The 16,374-nt window shown below is 64.0% G+C and overlaps 1 protein-coding gene across 1 annotated transcript; it reads left to right on the top strand.

Moving 5' to 3' along the window:
- The first annotated feature begins 4,641 nt into the window (after positions 1–4,641).
- Positions 4,642–14,908, top strand: KCNQ4 (potassium voltage-gated channel subfamily Q member 4). Its single transcript, XM_075114727.1, is given in 13 exon segments — positions 4,642–4,922; positions 5,659–5,785; positions 5,893–6,068; positions 6,142–6,267; positions 6,378–6,488; positions 6,648–6,743; positions 6,991–7,079; positions 11,600–11,696; positions 11,698–11,821; positions 11,943–12,045; positions 12,342–12,473; positions 12,636–12,771; positions 12,898–14,908. Coding segments are annotated over 13 exon segments (1,656 nt in total). The 5' UTR covers positions 4,642–4,802; the 3' UTR covers positions 13,117–14,908.
- The last annotated feature ends 1,466 nt before the right edge of the window (positions 14,909–16,374 follow it).

Below are 16,374 nucleotides of genomic sequence, written 5' to 3'. Positions count from 1 at the left end.
TTGTGACCGTGCTCCCTGTGGGGACTGCGGGGCTGGGGGGCGGTGGGTGACGCAGGGGTGCAGCACAAGGGTGATGGGTGATGCTGTCTGCAGGCTTTGGCTCCTGCTCACCAAAGCACAAAGGTGTCGGGGCCGTTGGCTCCCGTGCGGTGTTGGACGTCATCTGGAGCTGCTGCCGTGGGTGCTGCTGGGTCCGGGCCGTGGGTGTCACCAGGCTGCAGGAGCAGGCATGCAGCCTGCAGATGAGCTCCTCATCCCAGCCCTGCTTGCAGCCTGCGTCAGGGTGCTGGAAACACCCTGTCCTGCCTTAACCCGCTGGTACCCCCGGGTCTGGGGGTAGGGAGGGCTCTTGGAGCAGCACCTTTCCTCTCCCAGTGCTGATAACCGGGTCTGGGCCGGGCTCTGAGCGTGTGCTGGTGTTTGCGGTGCTGCTGCTGCAGCCGGGCTGGCCCCGTGCCCGACTGGCTCCAGCTCCGGCCCGACTGGGTGACCATGGGGAAGTGCTCAGTGCTTTTCTGCTTCTCTTCTCTGCAGTGCGGGATGGACCCTGCCATGGTTACGGGTGCAAACAGGCCCGCTACACCCCTGGTTATTTATATCCCCTGGAACAGACAGGCCGCCTGCTCCACCTCTCCTAAAGGGCTGCTGGGGCGAGGGATGGGGGATTTTTAAGACACACTGTTTATACAGCTGCAGTCGGTGCGCAGGGAGCTGAACCTCACAGGCTGGGGAGGCTGGAGAGCGAAGCACCGTCCCTATCCCTGTCCCCATCCCTACTGGAGCTAGGCTCAGGCAGTTTTGGCCCAAACGGCCGTTTCCCATGGTGGCACAGCCCAGCCGGGCTCCCAGCGCTCCTGCCCAGCACCGCGGGGACCAGGCAGTGCTGCGATGGGGCCAGGTTTGGCTGGAGAAGGGAGCTGTGCCATTCAGCAGAGGCTGTTTGCTCACTCGTCCCCTGGCTGAGCTGTTTATCCTATGGCGCGTGGTATTTTCCTTCCGCTGAGTTATTGCCGAGCTGCCAGCACAAGCCTCCCTGACGCTGCCTGCGCCTCCGCCTCGGCGCTTCCTTGCAGGGGGAAGCACAGAGCTGGGTCTGGGTCAGCCCTGCCGATGCACGGGGGTACCCCAGCATTACCCCCCTGCCTTTCCAAGCCCGGACACCGCCTGCTCGCTGGGGCTGGGGGACGCAGCCCGGCTGGGCTGGTGTGTCCCGCTGCCCAGGCTCTGAGCATCACAGTCCCGTTGGCACCAGCAGCACCAGGGTGCCGCAGCACAGCTTTGCCCAGGCTACGCCGGGGTGCAGCCCGTGTGCCTGGGGCTGTTCCGGCAGGCACTGGGTGCTGGCTGGTGCCCCCTCGCCAGGCGCTGCTCTGCACCAGCCAGGGCTGACCTGGCCCCGCTTCCCCTGAGCTCAGCAGCTTTCCCGGCTCACCTGTTCCTCCGCCGGCACCGTGCTGCCGCTGCGGGCAGGAGCATATGGCAAAGTCCGCTCTAATGAAGATTAATGTGAGGAGATTCACCTTCTCCAACCCGGACCCCCTCCAGGTTTTAATTACTGCTTTGGGGAGGAGTGTTCCTGCGGACAGGCGTTGCTCCTGTGGGGGTGAGAGCAGCCGGAGGGGTCCCGTCCATGCGTCCAGGCTGCCAGCAGTGTGTCCCCTCCTGCACTGGGATGGATGCTGGCAGGGGGGTGTGCAGGCAGCAGCTGGAGCCCCTTGGGGAGGGGGCTGCCGGCTGGTGGGGGCTGGCAATGGAAAGTTTATTGGGGAGAGCTGATGCATTGGCTCAGCAACAACAGCATCTGCTCCCTCTGTCCCCTGGGAAAGGGGAGCAGGGAGGCAACGAGGCTCTGGTGAGGTCCTGCCCCGCCGTCTCTTCCCCATCCCCATGTTCCCTGGCAGCATTCCTTGGGTTTTTCTGGCCCTGCTTGGTGGGTGGGAAAAGCAGTGAATTCGGGAGTGGGGATGCACCAGTGGGGAGTCTGGCAGTGCCGGCACCAAGTGGCATTTGATAGAGGGATCAGCCGAGCCCTCGGTGCGGGGCAGAGCTGCTGAAAGCAGCACTTCTGCCCCAGGGGGCTGCTGCCCCAAGCGGGGCTGGGGGAGACAGCTGGTTCCTGGCTCGCCAAGCTGCCTTCAGGCATCTGACCCTTTCCCTAAGCCGCTTAGGTGCTGCTGGCAGCTGGGACGGGGCGTTTGCCCAGGCTTTACAAGTTAATTCCTAGCAGGTGATGTGTTCCCAGAAAGTTTCTTTCCCAGCCAGCTCTGTGGGGCCTCGCATGTCTGTATCCTTCACCAAATCCTGCAGGATGCTGGCAGGGCCGGGCAGGAGGCATCCCCACCCTGGGGGTGGAGGTTTCCATCACTGCTCCTGTGGCTTGGCTTTACAGTCTGGCCCCGTTGCTTTCGGTGCTGCTGCGGGGACGGGTGACGAGCAGGGCTCTGGCTCGGTGTAAAGGCACTGTGACTCGCCGCTGCCCAAGGCAGGGCCACCTACAGCGCGTCCCGTGGGAACAGCGTGTGCCCAGGCACTGGAGACCCCCCTCCCCACTCCCCAGCCGGGGCAAGAGGCACAAATCTTTGCAGGCTGGGAGATTTCTGCCTTCTCTTCTGCTTTGTGCTTCGCTGCCCATGTAATTGCCTGCTAAATCCTGATTGTATAATCTTTATTGCTGATGATGCACAATGCAGAAAGGCTCTGCCCTGGGCTGCTCAGCCAGGGCTTGTTTTTTTTCCTCAGACCAAGTGCTGTGGCCAGGAGGCCAGCAACCTGCCCGGTGCTCCCTGCCCACAGCACCGCTGCCCTCTGTGCTGGCAGTACCGCCGTGCCTGGCTGTGCCATCGGCTGCCGGAGGAGTTAAGGGCAGAACTGCTGTGCTGGAGGAAAGGGGCTCAATTAATAATTCAGAGGGAGAAGGAGCTGGCTCCAGCCTTCTGCCTTGCAGATGGGGAGTGCCTGGGAGAGGAGCATCGTCCTCTGCAGTGAGGGCAGGGTGGTGTGGAGGCTGCGACACCCCCGGCCCCTTCATTCCTGTAGCTGGCGTGTGGTGTGTTGCTCCAGCTCTCCCTTCTCCCCTTCCCTGGGGTTTCTGTGCCATCGGCCCCATCTCCAGTTTCCCATTACGGTGGTTTTGGGGAAGGGGACCTGCCTGTCCCCTTTAGGCTGGGTTTTGAGCTGGGTGCTACCCACAGCACCCTCTTGGTGGGCATGGGGCGCTTGGCAGCCTCCTCATGCTGTGACCAGGTTTGAGAGCCCCCAGCCCTACCCGGCACAAACTGTGGGTTTGTGGGTGGGTGGGTGTCACAGGATCATGCTTAGCCTTGGGGGAGGGGCCCTTGGCTCCCCCCACCCCTAGTGTTCAGTGTCTGTGCCAAGTCCCCTTGGCTTGGGTGGTCCCACAGAGGGCACAGAGCATCGTCCCCTCTCCCTGGTGTGGCCTGGTGCCTCCCCACCGGCGCTGGGGCAGGCGTGTGGGTTGGGTCTGGTTTCACTCCTCAGCCGCCCTGGGGCAGCCGGTTCGGCTCTAAAGCTCCACATCAGCAACAAGAGGGGACCAGAAAGTGCTCCCAAGCGGGTGTCAGGCAGCATCTCCCCAGCCAAGCCCCCCGTGCTCTCTGGAGCACCATTGACAGGTCTCACGGGCATCGCTCACCGTGAGGAGATGGTGCTGGGGGAGCGAGATGGATGCCCACCAGCTCAGGGACAGGGTGCCAGGGCCACCTCGCTTGTACTGCTGGCCTCAGCCTGGCTGACCCGGTGCTGCTGGCGGTGCCTCCCCACAGTGCCGTGGGGCCGTACGCCCAGTGGGTGCCCGGAACCCCCCGTGCTGTTACAGAGCCGGCTCCGGCAGAGCGGTGGCCCTTTGCACGCCGTCACATGGGCCGGTGGCACAAGCCCTCTGCTTTCCGTTTTTAGAATCGCTGGATCAGGGGAAAAAATGTATTTTTGGAATTTCATTTGCTTCAGCTTCAGAGTCTATTTTTTCCCCCCCTCCTTATTTTAAATGGGCCAAAGCCCCTTGTGTCTTAACCCAGCTCTTGGGGACAAACAGCCCCAGAGCAACTCCCTGTTCACTCGTCCCTGGGTTGGCTGTTCCCAGATGGCCCCCGTGTCCCCGGCAGGTCCCCACAGTAGCGGCGATGCTGGGGACAGTCAGGAGAAGTTCTGGTCCGCTTCCTGTAGCAGCAGTCCTGCCACAGTGCAGGACCCTTCCCCCCTGCCAGCCCCATCTCCCTGCCTGCCTTTAATTAGCAGTTGTTTTGCCCTGGCAGAGGCTGCAGGGCTGCAGTGGAGCCTGGCACTGAGCCCCATGGCCGCTGGAGCCTGGTTCTCCTCCTCGGTGCCTGCAGGGCAGCGCGGGGATGTGCTGTGCCTCCAGCCCAGGCTGGCACAGGGGTGCTGTGCAGGGCTGGTTCCCATCGCAGCAGGACCAGTGGGAGGAATGTCCCCTCTGGGCACGGAGCTTGGGGTCCTCCACGCCACCGCGAGCCCTGCCCGAGGCTGGGGATGGACAGGGTACAGAGGGGTCCTGCAGTGGGCTCAGTTCACTGGCACAGAGAGGTGCTGCCTGCACTGGGCATGCCAGTGCCACCAGCAGCCTCGGGGCAGGCAGGCTTTAGGCACAATCCTGCCTCTGCACCCACAGGCAGCTGCTCCTGGGCTCCCAGATTGCTCCATGCCACCATCTAGGGGCAAACTGTGTCCCGGGTGGCTCAGCCACAGCAGTGGAGGTCTCAGTTTGGGGGGGCCAGGCTGCGAGCGGGGGCCAGGACTGCAGGCTGGGCTCCCCCTGGCCAGCCCCGATGCCCGCACTGACACACTCTCGTTCCAGATTCCTCCTTGTCTTCAGCTGCCTGGTGCTGTCAGTCTTCTCCACCATCCAGGAGCATCAGAAATTGGCCAACGAGTGCCTCTTCATCCTGGTAAGTGGGGAGCAGGGCTGTCACTTGGACTCACCCTCTCTGCATTACACCCCAAGAGACTTGGACAAGACCATGGACAAAACCCTTCCAAGCCCTTCCCCAGCCCAGATGTCACGATTGATCATTGATGTTAACAATGGCAGCCTCTCCAGCACGGCGGGGAAAAGCTGCAGGGTGGCCTCACTGCTGCGGGTGTCCCTGGGGCTCAGGGTGGCCCATCACCACAGCCAGACCTCCGTGGTGCGGGCAGGCATGAACCGCTGGAAAAGGCAGGGCAGGAGGGGCTAAAAAAGGCAACTTTCCCCCAAACTGTCAGAAACGGCTGACGCTGGAGTTCTTCCGAGTGATGGAGACTAAATTGGGAAGGTCCTTGTGACTTTCCCGCGAGTAAGCAGAACGGGGGCTTGTTTGTGCGAGAGGTAGGAGGACAATGCTGACGGCGGAGGAAAAGGACCCAGCTTGGTGTGAGCCTGGCACAGGTAGGAGAGCCGGGCTGCTCAGACAGGCTCGACGGCTGCCGCTCCCGTCTCGCTGCCCTGATTCCCCTGGGATGGCTCCAGCCTCGGCTGTGTCGGGGGTGGCCTTGGGAGGGCACCATGCTCCCTCCTCCACCATCGTCAGCACCAACATTTCATTTTGCCCTGCCCAAAGCTGCCCACCCAGCTGACACCCCCACACCGACCTGCCCCTGCCTTCCCTCCCTCACCCTCTTGTGCCCCCTCTCTCCCCCCGGCAGGAATTCGTCATGATCGTGGTGTTCGGCATGGAGTACGTCATCCGTGTCTGGGCGGCCGGCTGCTGCTGCCGCTACCGGGGCTGGAGAGGACGCTTACGTTTTGCCAGGAAACCCTTCTGCGTTATAGGTACTGGCGGGCTTTGGGGGGAGCGCAGGGACTTTGGGACTTGCGGTGTCACCCACGCCACGGGTGTTTGAGAAAAGCCCGTGCCCCTGACCCTCCCTGTCCCCTAGATTTCATCGTCTTCGTCGCCTCGGTGGCCGTCATTGCCGCCGGCACCCAGGGCAACATCTTCGCCACCTCGGCGCTGCGCAGCATGCGCTTCCTGCAGATCCTGCGCATGGTGCGCATGGACCGTCGCGGCGGCACCTGGAAGCTGCTGGGCTCCGTCGTCTACGCCCACAGCAAGGTGAGGATGCGGGGTCCTGGCACAGTCCCCCACACCCCCTCCGGAGCCCCTCTCACCCGCCCTGCCCCAGCAGGAGCTCATCACCGCCTGGTACATTGGCTTCCTGGTGCTCATCTTCGCCTCCTTCCTCGTCTTCCTGGCTGAGAAGGATGCCAATGTCCAGTTTGCCACCTACGCCGACTCCCTATGGTGGGGCACGGTAAGCTCGGCCACCACGGCCCCCCAGCCCCGGGAGGGGATGAGGAGGGTGGGATGGGGCCGCGGCGGGGGAGCTCCCTCCAGGCCTCCCCCTGCTCTGCCCCCGGGCAGGTCACCCTCACCACCATCGGCTACGGGGACAAGGCACCGCAGACGTGGCTGGGACGGATGCTGGCGGCCGGCTTTGCCCTGCTCGGCATCTCCTTCTTCGCGCTGCCGGCCGTGAGTAGGGCCGGGGAGAGGGTCCCTGCACCTCCTGCCCCGCAGAAATCGGGGAGAAAGGGGCCAAATCCACCCCTGTGGTGGGAGGGTCCCTGTCTCTGCTGGCTGGCAGTGGCGATGTGGCCGGCACCCATGGACACCGTCCCCTCCCGTCTCCAGGGGATCCTGGGCTCTGGCTTCGCCCTCAAAGTGCAGGAGCAGCATCGGCAGAAGCACTTTGAGAAGAGGCGGTCTCCGGCAGCAAACCTGATCCAGGTAGCGCAGGGCTGGTGCGTCCTGCCCCGTTCCTTCCTGGGGATGCTCCGCTGTCTCCCTGCCTGCTCTGCCTGTCCCTGCTGCAGGCAGGACCCAAATGCCTGACCCCAAATCCGGCAGCGGGCTCCTTTGGGCCAGACTCTGCTCGTGGTGGCCAAGGGGGATGGAGGGGGCCGGCATGGGGGGGGTCTCGCTTCCTGACCCCACGGGCTGATCCCGATGCCCGTGGGTTCTCGCTCCCATGCAGGCTGCCTGGCGCCTGTACTCGACGGACAGCAGCCGGGTGTACCTGACGGCCACGTGGTGTTACTACGACAGCCTCCTGCCCCCCCTCAGGTAGGCTGGGTGCGGGTGAGGGCTGTGGGGCTCCCCAGGGGGTCACTGTCAGGTCCTGGGCTAGTGAGTGACCTGGGCAGCCCCTGCCACGAGTGGCCATGTGGATCCACTGAGGGCTCGGTGGGGCTGAGCACCACGGCTGCCTTGCTCAGCCCCGGGACACTGGAGCCCCAGCACAGCATCTGCCGAAATGCCCAACACCCTCCTCCATCCTCACCATCCCCCCAGCCCACAGCACTCAGCACCGTCCCACCCTGTCTCCGCTCACCCCATCCATAGCCTTCCTCCAGCACCACCGTAGGGAAGAGGATGGTGCTGCCGGCCGTGGGGACCTCGTGGCCAGGGCGGTGGAGCTGCAGCTGGCCGGGAGCTGACTCTCAGTGTAACGGCAGAGCGGATGGACTCAGGGGGTCCGGCAGGGAGCCCCGCGCCCTGTCCCTGCAGCGCGCTCTCCTCCCATGGCCTCAGGGATGTTGCCACCATGGGTGGATCAAGGACTCTCCGAAGCTTTTCCGGACACCCTGTGTGTTCCCATCACACCGAGCGCACCGGGGTCTGCCGTGTGGCCCCAGGGCCAGCAGCATGGCCTGTCACAGCCCTGCCCTCCTCCCTGCCTCTGCCTGTGTGTCCTGCCCCTGCTCTGGCCATGTGTTTCTTTGCAGTGACAAATTTCACTCTCTGTTTCACTCTTTTATTATTTTCAAAGACGGGTCTCTTAACAGCCGTGGCAGCACGTCCCTCTGGTCCTGGAGGAGATCCGGCTTCCTGTGCATCGCTGCCGAGCGCAGCGCTGGGCAATCCCAGCATGGGCATCACACGGGGCTCTGCCAGCCCCTCCTGCTGTGCTGGGAGCTGTGTCTCCTGCAGCAGGGAGCTGAGATAGGGCCAGGCTCGATCCCTGCCAGGTCTGAGCTTCCCCCCTGCTCCAGCAGTGCCCAGACCCTGAGTTCAGACGGTGGCAGGTTCCCATGTCCGCACCCCACAGCAAGGGTGATCGTCCTGCCTGAAACATCCCTCTCATCATGGGTCCAAACCCTCTGCCCCTGGCTGGCCTCCATGGGACCCTTTCCCAACACCCCTGTCCCCAGCAGTCCAGCACTGTCACCCTCAGGTGCCAGCAGTGCCATTCAGAGCTGTTAAGAAACTGTCTTTTGAAAGAAAGTGCTGTTTTCTGCTTTTTGTTTTGCTCTGGTTTTGCTTTGGTTTGCACAGAGGAGGACCCAGCTCTGCTCAGCCGTGGTTTGCTCATCTTGTTTGCTTTGGAAAGTTTAATTTCTCCATGTTTTTATTTAACCCCAACCCCAGAGAGCTGGTCCTAATGTTTGAGCATTTGCACCGAGTCCGCAACGGAGGATTTAGGAATTCAGAGGTGAAAAAATTGCCCGACGGAGCCCCACCGCCTTATCACTCCTTCACCCCTGGCCTGAAAAGCATCAGCCTTGCTGTTTTTTCAGGGGAAAGGTAGGAGGGTGCAGCCCCACGGCACCGCGGTCTCCCTCCTCTCTGCCCTCTCTCCTCTGCTCGTCTTTGTCTGCCTGTGGTGCCACCGTGGTGCCCGTCACCACCAGCCTGGAGCCCAGGGGAGCAGCCCCCAGCCCCACTCCCCAGCCAGCGCCGTGCCGGGGCACCCATCCCGCTCTGCAGCTGGCTGCCGGGATCGCTGCTGACTTGCAGCTCCAGCGGGGGCAGGTTTGGTCCCTGCAGACACACTCTGGGCTGTTGTACCAATGTGAAGCCCCTTGCAATGTTCCGCTCCACCTCTCTTCCCTTTTTGCTGTGGATACGACACCGGGACCTTGCACGGGGGAACCAAGCGTGGCTGAAAATGACCCCGTGAAGGCAGCGCTGCAAGCCCGGTGGGGCGGGAGCTGCGCAGCCCTGCCATAGGTCTGGGCAAGGAGCAAAACCCAGTTCTTGCAGTCTGAGATGGGCTTCCCGTGCCCGTGGCAGTGGGGAGCAGCAATGCTGAGCCTCCCCAGTGCTGCCAAGAAGAGAAAAGAGGGTTCGGCCGCTCCGTGCGGGGCTGCCATACTGCTGGTGGCCGCTGTTTGTGCACCGTGGCCCCGGTCCCCTCCGGCTGAAGAGCATCCCGGAGACCCTGGCGTGGCCACCATGGCTGCTGGCCTGCCACCCAGGGCACTGGCACGGCACATGGCCCTGGGCCAGCGTCAGGGCTAGGCAAGGGAGAGGGAGCGCTGCCCCTTTGCGTCGTGCCTCACATCTCCTGTGATGCCAGAGATGGGGCTGCGGGAGGTCTGGCGCGGTGCAGGGATGTGCTGAGCTGTGGGGCTGCGGCTGTCCCGCTGCGGGCGTGGGGCTGAGGGGGTCCTGCTCCCCACACCGGCCCCGAGGTGAGTATGGGCTTGGGGGGCTCCTCCCTGCGGTAGCACCGGCCTGTGCTCACCCGGTTTCCCAGTGAAGAGTGGGGAGCTGATGGGAGGGGCTGCAATCCCCTGGCCATCCCACCCTCGGGGGGCCCGAGCCTCCCCCCATCTCCTCTGCAAGCATCACCGCTCATAACATCTCACGTTCTCTCTCTCCTCCCCTCTCCTGTTCACCCTCCTCCTCTCCATCCCCCCCAACCTCCCCCCAAACCTGTGCCCCCCATTCACCCCCAAGCTGGAAGGAGGAGGATGTGCAGCCCCACAAGTGCTTACGCCTCAGGTAATGTTTGCCCCTGGCAGCCACTCGCCACCTGTCCCGTCCCATCCCATCCTCCCACAGCGAGCGGGCAGGGGCCGGGGGTCCGCAGAGCCCTGTTTTTGCAGGGTCACCACCGTTCAGCTGCTCGGCACCACGTGCCATCACCAAATTGCTTTTTTGCAGAGCTCCGCCACTCAGAAACCGGACTTTCCTCTGCGGGGCAGGCGTTAGTGTTTATGCAGGACCTACGCAAACAACTTTGCTCGCGCTTCTTGCCTCCACAGCAGAGAAGGGGTACCATGGTTGGGTCCGGTGCGGCGGGAGACGCTCACCAGCAGCGGGCAGGGACCCTGTGCCCACACCCTGGGGTGCTGGCATGCCCAGGGGGTCGGGGATGCGGTGGCCCTGGGTGCTCCACTCCCTCCCAGCCACAGGCTAACTCGTTTTCTCCTGTGTCTCTGCCCTGACCCTCCAGCCCGATCTTTAGTGGTAAGAGGAGGCTCTTGTGGACATGGGGCATGTGGAGACGGAGGTACTGCGTCCCGGCTGCCTGCCCGCCCCAGCTGCCTGCGCTGGGCAGCCACGCAGCGTTGGGGAGCACCGGGGGTGCATGGTGCTCCGTGTCGGGCTGCCTGCTGGCTGTGGGGTGGAGGGGGCCGGGGTGTGAGGCAGAAGGGGTAGAGGCCCAAGGGTGGCCCTTCTGCAGGTCAGGGGGGTCTGTGCATGCCCTGGGCTGAGCCGGCTGGCCCTGCTGCCCCTCGCTGGCTCCCACGGTGGGCCCTGCCTCGGTTTCCCCCCCGGTTCAGCACAGATGAGCCCAGTGCCTTGGCCTTGCTGGGCTTGCTGAGTCCAACCACAGCAAACTAGGCACTTGGATAAATCCTGTCCCACATCTGTCCTGCAGACTGGTACCCCCCGAGCACAGCCCTCCATGGTCCTCCATCACAGCCCGACAGCACCGCATGCCACCGGCTGCAGGGGCTTATGGCAGCCCTGCCTGCCCGGGACGAGCTCGCCAGCAGCCTGCATGGGGAGGGGCTGGCAGCCCCGTGCCCTGCCTGTACCCCTGCCTTGCCCTGTGACTCCTGGCCTGGGATACCAAAGAGGGGTTTTGTGGAGCCTGTTGTGTAGCAGGTGTGGGGTTTGCTCTGCATCCTCTGTGGCTTTGGCTTTCTCTGCTCACAGAGCTGTGCATCTGCTTGGCCTCCTTGCATGTCCCAAGGTGTCTTGTGATCCCATGTCACATAAAAGGCAGCACCAGATGATGTTTTTGTGTAGGTCCTACGTAAATGATGCCTGTTGTTCCCCCCCAGCCCAGCAGAGCAGCTCCTTTCAGGAGCAGAGCTCATGTTAGGGCAGGAGGGTGGCTGCTCCGCTCACCCATGGGAGCAGAGCCTGAATTAGGTGGTGCAGCCTGGAGGAGGAGGAGGAGGAGGATGAAGGGTCCTGGCTGGCCAGGTGCCCCAGGACACCCCGTGCCAGCAGGGATGGGGCAGGAGCAGGGCTGCTCCCTGCGGGACTGGGGCCGGTTGCTCTGCCAGCGGCTCCGCTGTGTGTCCTCCCTGCCGCCGTACCTGTCTCTCTCTGCTCTCCCTGTCTGTCTCCTCCTTTCTCTGCTCTCGGGGGAGAAAAAGGGTGTTTAAAGGAGTAACCCCAGAGCTGCTCCTGCACGGGCACTGCCTGCTCCTGGCCTGGCCCGCATGTGAGCTTGTGTCTATCGCATGCTGGGAGCTCTCGGCACGGCCACCCCATCCTCACCCAACTGCGGTGGGCACTGTGTGTGCCTGCAGCGGGGATCCGCTCCCGTCCCTATCCCCGTCCCTGTCCCCCCAGCGCCCGCTCGCCTCTGATGCCGCCCACCCCGCTCTCCCACGCAGCAACAAGATGGGCATCAAGGACCGCATCCGGCTGAGCAACCCGCAGCGACAGGGCAGCCGGGGCCGGCAGCACCTGGGGCCCCCCCTGCACCGCTCCCCCAGCACCGAGGACATCCCTGAGGCCTCCACCCCCACCAAGGTGCAGAAGAGCTGGAGCTTCAATGACCGGACCCGCTTCCGTGCATCCCTGAGGCTCAAGCCACGGACCCCGGTTGAAGGTAAGCCCCAGGGACTGGTGGGGTCTGGGTCTGGCTGTGGGGTCATGCTGGGGGCTGCAGGCATTTTGGGGGGTACAGGGGGGCAGCCCTTGGTCACTGCCACCCACCCACTCTTGCACCCATAGCTGACTGCCCACTGGAGGACAGTGGTGAGGAGAAGAGCTCCCACTGCGACCTGACCTTTGAGGACATCATGCCAGCGGTGAAGACCCTTATCCGGGCGGTCAGGTGAGACTGTTACCTCCTGCATTACCCAACGCACGCTCCCGTCCCCAGCTCCTCCACAGCTCTTAGCCCTTGGGGATGAGCAGATGTGCCCAAATAGCCCTGGTCCCCACTCCAGCCCATGGCAATGGCCGAGCTGGGCAGGGAGCAGGGACAGCATGCGGCTCAGCCCCGCCGTGGGGACAGTGACCAGGACCTTGGTGCTTTGCACATGCACATCCCTCACCCCAACAGCATGGAGCCCCTGGGCACCCCCAGACCTCCCCAGTGCTCTGCAGCCAGCCCGGGTGTCCCTACAGGATCCTGAAGTTCCTGGTGGCCAAGAGGAAGTTCAAGGAGACCTTGCGTCCCTACGACGTCAAGGACGTCATCGAGCAGTACTCGGCCGGCCACCTGGACATGCTGGGCAGGATCAAGAGCCTGCAGATGCGGTGAGCTGCCCTGAAGGTGGGGGGCGGCTCTGGGCTCCCCTGGGTCTCCCACCACTAGCCGTGCCCTCTGGGAGGGGCGCTGGCCCATCGCGGTGGGTGGCTCTCTCCCCAGAGCCCTGTTCTCATCCCCTGGGTCTCACGTGTCCCTTCTCTCCCCGCCAGCGTGGACCAGATCGTGGGCAGAGGAGCGCTCACTGCGGAAAAGAAGATGCGGGAGAAAGGGGAGAAGCTGGCACTGGAGACAGAGCTGGTGGACGAGCTCAGCATGATGGGTCGCGTGGTCAAAGTGGAGAGGCAGGTCAGGAGGGGACAGCCATGGGGGAGCAGGTCACCGTCCCATCAGTGCCTGCAGGATGGGGGAGCTGGGACCCCCAGGTCCCCTCCCCACAGGGAGGGACCCACTCAGCCCCACCAACCCTTGCAGGTGCAGTCCATCGAGCACAAGCTGGACCTGCTGCTTGGCCTCTACTCCCAGTGCCTCCACAAGGGCTCCACGAACTCCTTCAGCCTGGCCGCCGTGCAGGTGCCCCCCTGCGAGCCCGACATCACGTCTGACTACCACAGCCCTGTGGACCACGAGGACATCTCGGTCTCTGCCCAGACCCTGAACATCTCCAGGTCGGCCAGCGCCAACATGGACTGAGCGAGGAGGCAGCAGGACGGATCCTGCCAGCACGCAGCCAGTGGGACGGGATGCCAGGACGTGGGAGCAGCGTGGCGGCATCTGGCCCCGTCTAGCCATGTCCCTCACCCTGTTACTTGAACTGAGTCTTCCTCTGTGGGGGTGTACCTGCAGCGGGGTGCCTGCTCTGGGGATGAGGTGGGAGCCTGTGGCACTGCGGCATGGCCAGACCACATTCCTGGGATGCTCCTGTCCTTCCCAGGGGAGTGAGACTCTCCAGCTCCTGGGGCCTTGAGTGCTCTCCAGCTATGGCAGGGATACTCGAGGCTGGCCCCATCTGCTGGGGTTTGGCTTGTATCCCCAGCCCTCAGGACATGTCCAGCTCCCCAGCAGGGTCCTGCCCAGTCCCCTGGAGCCAAGCCGGGGCCACCGCCAGCTATGCAAGGCTCCATTTCCCTTCTGCTGCTGGTGCCAAGCAGGGGCGTTGGGGCACAACCCAGTGTGGTTTTACCTGCATCACTCCAGGTCAGGGCAGCAGTGGGGGTCCCCCTGGGCAGGGAAGCAGGGGTCTGTTTCCCCTCACCCTCCCCTGCCTGGGTTGTTTCCCTGCTCACGGGGCTGCAGCACTGCAGCCGTGGCTGCACCTCTAGAAGCACAGCAGAACCTTCTGCCTGCCCGTGCATGCTCCCAGGGCAATATATATATAGGAGAGATATATATATATTTATGCAATAATGTCTTAATATGCAACAACCCCGGGATGAACAACCCGTGGGGACATAGGCAATAAGCAAACCCCCTACCAGCACACAGGGCTGGATCCTGCTGCCTGTGGGGGCCCACCTGGGTGCCCCGGGGGCTTGGGGCTGGGTGACAAACCTCCACCCGATGGTGGCCATGGGGCCATGGGGCTGGGCTGGGGCTGCAGAGGAGGGAGGGATGCAGGTATAGGCAATGGGGACAGTGGTCCCCAAGAAGCATCCCTCCCTCTCATGCCCCAGCCGCTGCTCTTGCTTAGAGGACTTCTTCCCTGCCACGTCCTGCAGTGCTCAATTTGTCCTTCCCCATGTCCCCACCCCCCCGCCATGGTCCAGGGACCATGAGCTGGGCCGGGGGGGTGACAGCCTGGTGGGGACAGAGCATGCCGCTCGTGGCAGAGCCATGGCAGCTCCCATGCTCCCCCATTGCCCTTTGCTGCCCGACCCCAGTCCTGGGGCTGGTTTCCAGTCCCACAGCACTGGGCTGAGCCAGGCTGGAAGTGATCGTGGTAGTGCCAAAGTCTGCCAAGCTGGGGGTTCCAGGGGTCTCAGTGCCCTGTGGGGCTCAGCAGCAACACCTGCATGGCCATGGTGCTGGGATCTGACCTGGGCTGGTGAGGACCCACTGAGCCCTTGCTGCTGGCATGGCCCTTCTCTGGGCTTTGGGCTGTGGGATTTGCACCCCCCCTTCCCAAGCCCCCCTGTGCCTCTGCTCCCAGCAGCAGGGACCCCTGACCCTGCTTGGTTTTCTTGCCTTGTTAGTGCATGTAGCCAGCACAAGCCATGCCAGAGCCACTCGCAGCCTCCCCACTGCTCCTGCACCACTGCGGCCCCCTCCCCTCACCCTGGGGGTGCCTGTGCCCCCGGCCGGGCTGTGGGGCAGTGGTGCCATGGGGGCACGAGGGCGCGGCTGGGTGTAGTGGGTTGGTACATGGGTGCCATGGGTGCCCGGCCGTGGGGCGAGGGTGCATGCGAGAGCTTTGCCTGCAGCCGCACGCAGGAACTAACTCGTAGGACCCTCCCCAAGGCTGGCTGGTCCCCGCAGACCTCCCGGTAGTTACCTCACTTGATTAAATTATTAACTTATTTGTTTCATTAAAATGTGGAGTAGAGGCTGCCTGCCTGCCTGCCGTCTCTCTCCCGGCTCTCCCGAGAGGTGGCACTCCAGCCCTGCCGCCAAGCATCCGGCCGGTGGACCCAGGCATCCAGCCAGGGGACCCAGGCGTCCGGCCACCTCCCTGCCCCCCCCCCTCGAGCCGTGGTCACCCCCCAACGTGGGAGCAGCGTCCCAGCTCTGGCTCGATCACCCTCCCCAGCTCCATGGTGTTGTGTGCCACGGAGTGCAGGCCTGGTGCCGCTGCAGAGGGGCCCGTGCCCTGCGTTTGGAGCTTGGGGCTGGTTGGGGAGAGTTGCTGTCCCGGGAAGGGCCGTGCCCCATCTGCCTCTTCAGAAGTGTCACGGTGTGTCCCCAAGCAGGGATGGTGCTGCGATGGCCCTGGGGCCATCCTAGGGAAGGCGGGGGTGTAAGCCCCCTTCCCCAGGAGACTGCAACCCCTCGAGGGACGGCAGAGCTTTTGCCCCAGCCCCATGTGCTGGCACCCTACGGGGTTGAGGTGTCCCCCAGCCTGCAAACATCGGGGGGCGGAGGGTGGGCACTTTCCGCACTGCCGTGCCTCAGCACTGGCTGGGGAGGACAGGCTTGCCACAGGTCAGCCCCTGCCTTTCCTGGCGGCCTCTTGCCAACAAACCCATTCCTGGCTGTTGGACTGTGCCAAGCACCGCGGAGGCCAGCTCCTCCCTGCGCCGGCTGCACCGGCCTTGCTGCCCCCCCAGCTGCCCCAACCTGATGGCACTGGGGTCTTGGGGTGACTCTGGTCCCCTGGCCCCACCAAGTGCGTGGCGTGCGGGGCACAATACTGGGGATGCCTCGGCCACCCCTGGCACTGTGCATGTCCGGCTCGCATGCAGCCCTGGGGCTGCTTTGAAGCAGTGGCTTTGAAGGGGAGCCGAGGATGCGGCAGCACCCGGAAAGCCCTGCGTGAGCAAGCGGTGCCAGGGCGGCACTGCCCCAGCCTCTGCCCGCTCCCCCAGCCGGCTGGGTGGCTTTCCGGAGTGAGTTTGGAGGGATGCATCTCCACAACAGCAGGGTCTTTGCCTTGCTGTGGGCTTGTGCATCACCAAGGGTGCTCACACTGCACCCCACGGGGATGGCAGCAATGTGCAATGGGTGCAGCTCAGCAGAGCCCGTGCATGTCCCTGCTGTGCTGGGGGGCATCTGGGGATGACCCACCAGGGTCTGGGCTCTTTGCACGACTCCATGCAGTGGAGCACAGGGGTACTGGGACCTTCTCCCTCCCCCAGAGCAGCCGCAGGTGGTGGCGGTGAGGGCAGGGCAGGCATGCGTGCCGGCCCATGGGACTCCACTCTGCTTCCCGTGGCCACGTGAGCCCAAGGTGCCCCGGCTGGACTTTGCCCTCCTCCACCTTGGCTCTCCGACGTGTGTGAGAGCCTGCCACTCCCT

This window comes from Phalacrocorax aristotelis, chromosome 20, assembly GCF_949628215.1.
Source record: "Phalacrocorax aristotelis chromosome 20, bGulAri2.1, whole genome shotgun sequence".
NCBI classification, from domain to species: domain Eukaryota; kingdom Metazoa; phylum Chordata; class Aves; order Suliformes; family Phalacrocoracidae; genus Phalacrocorax; species Phalacrocorax aristotelis.
The sequence above is the reverse complement of the archived record's forward strand: the minus strand, read 5'-3'. Positions and strand labels throughout refer to the sequence as shown.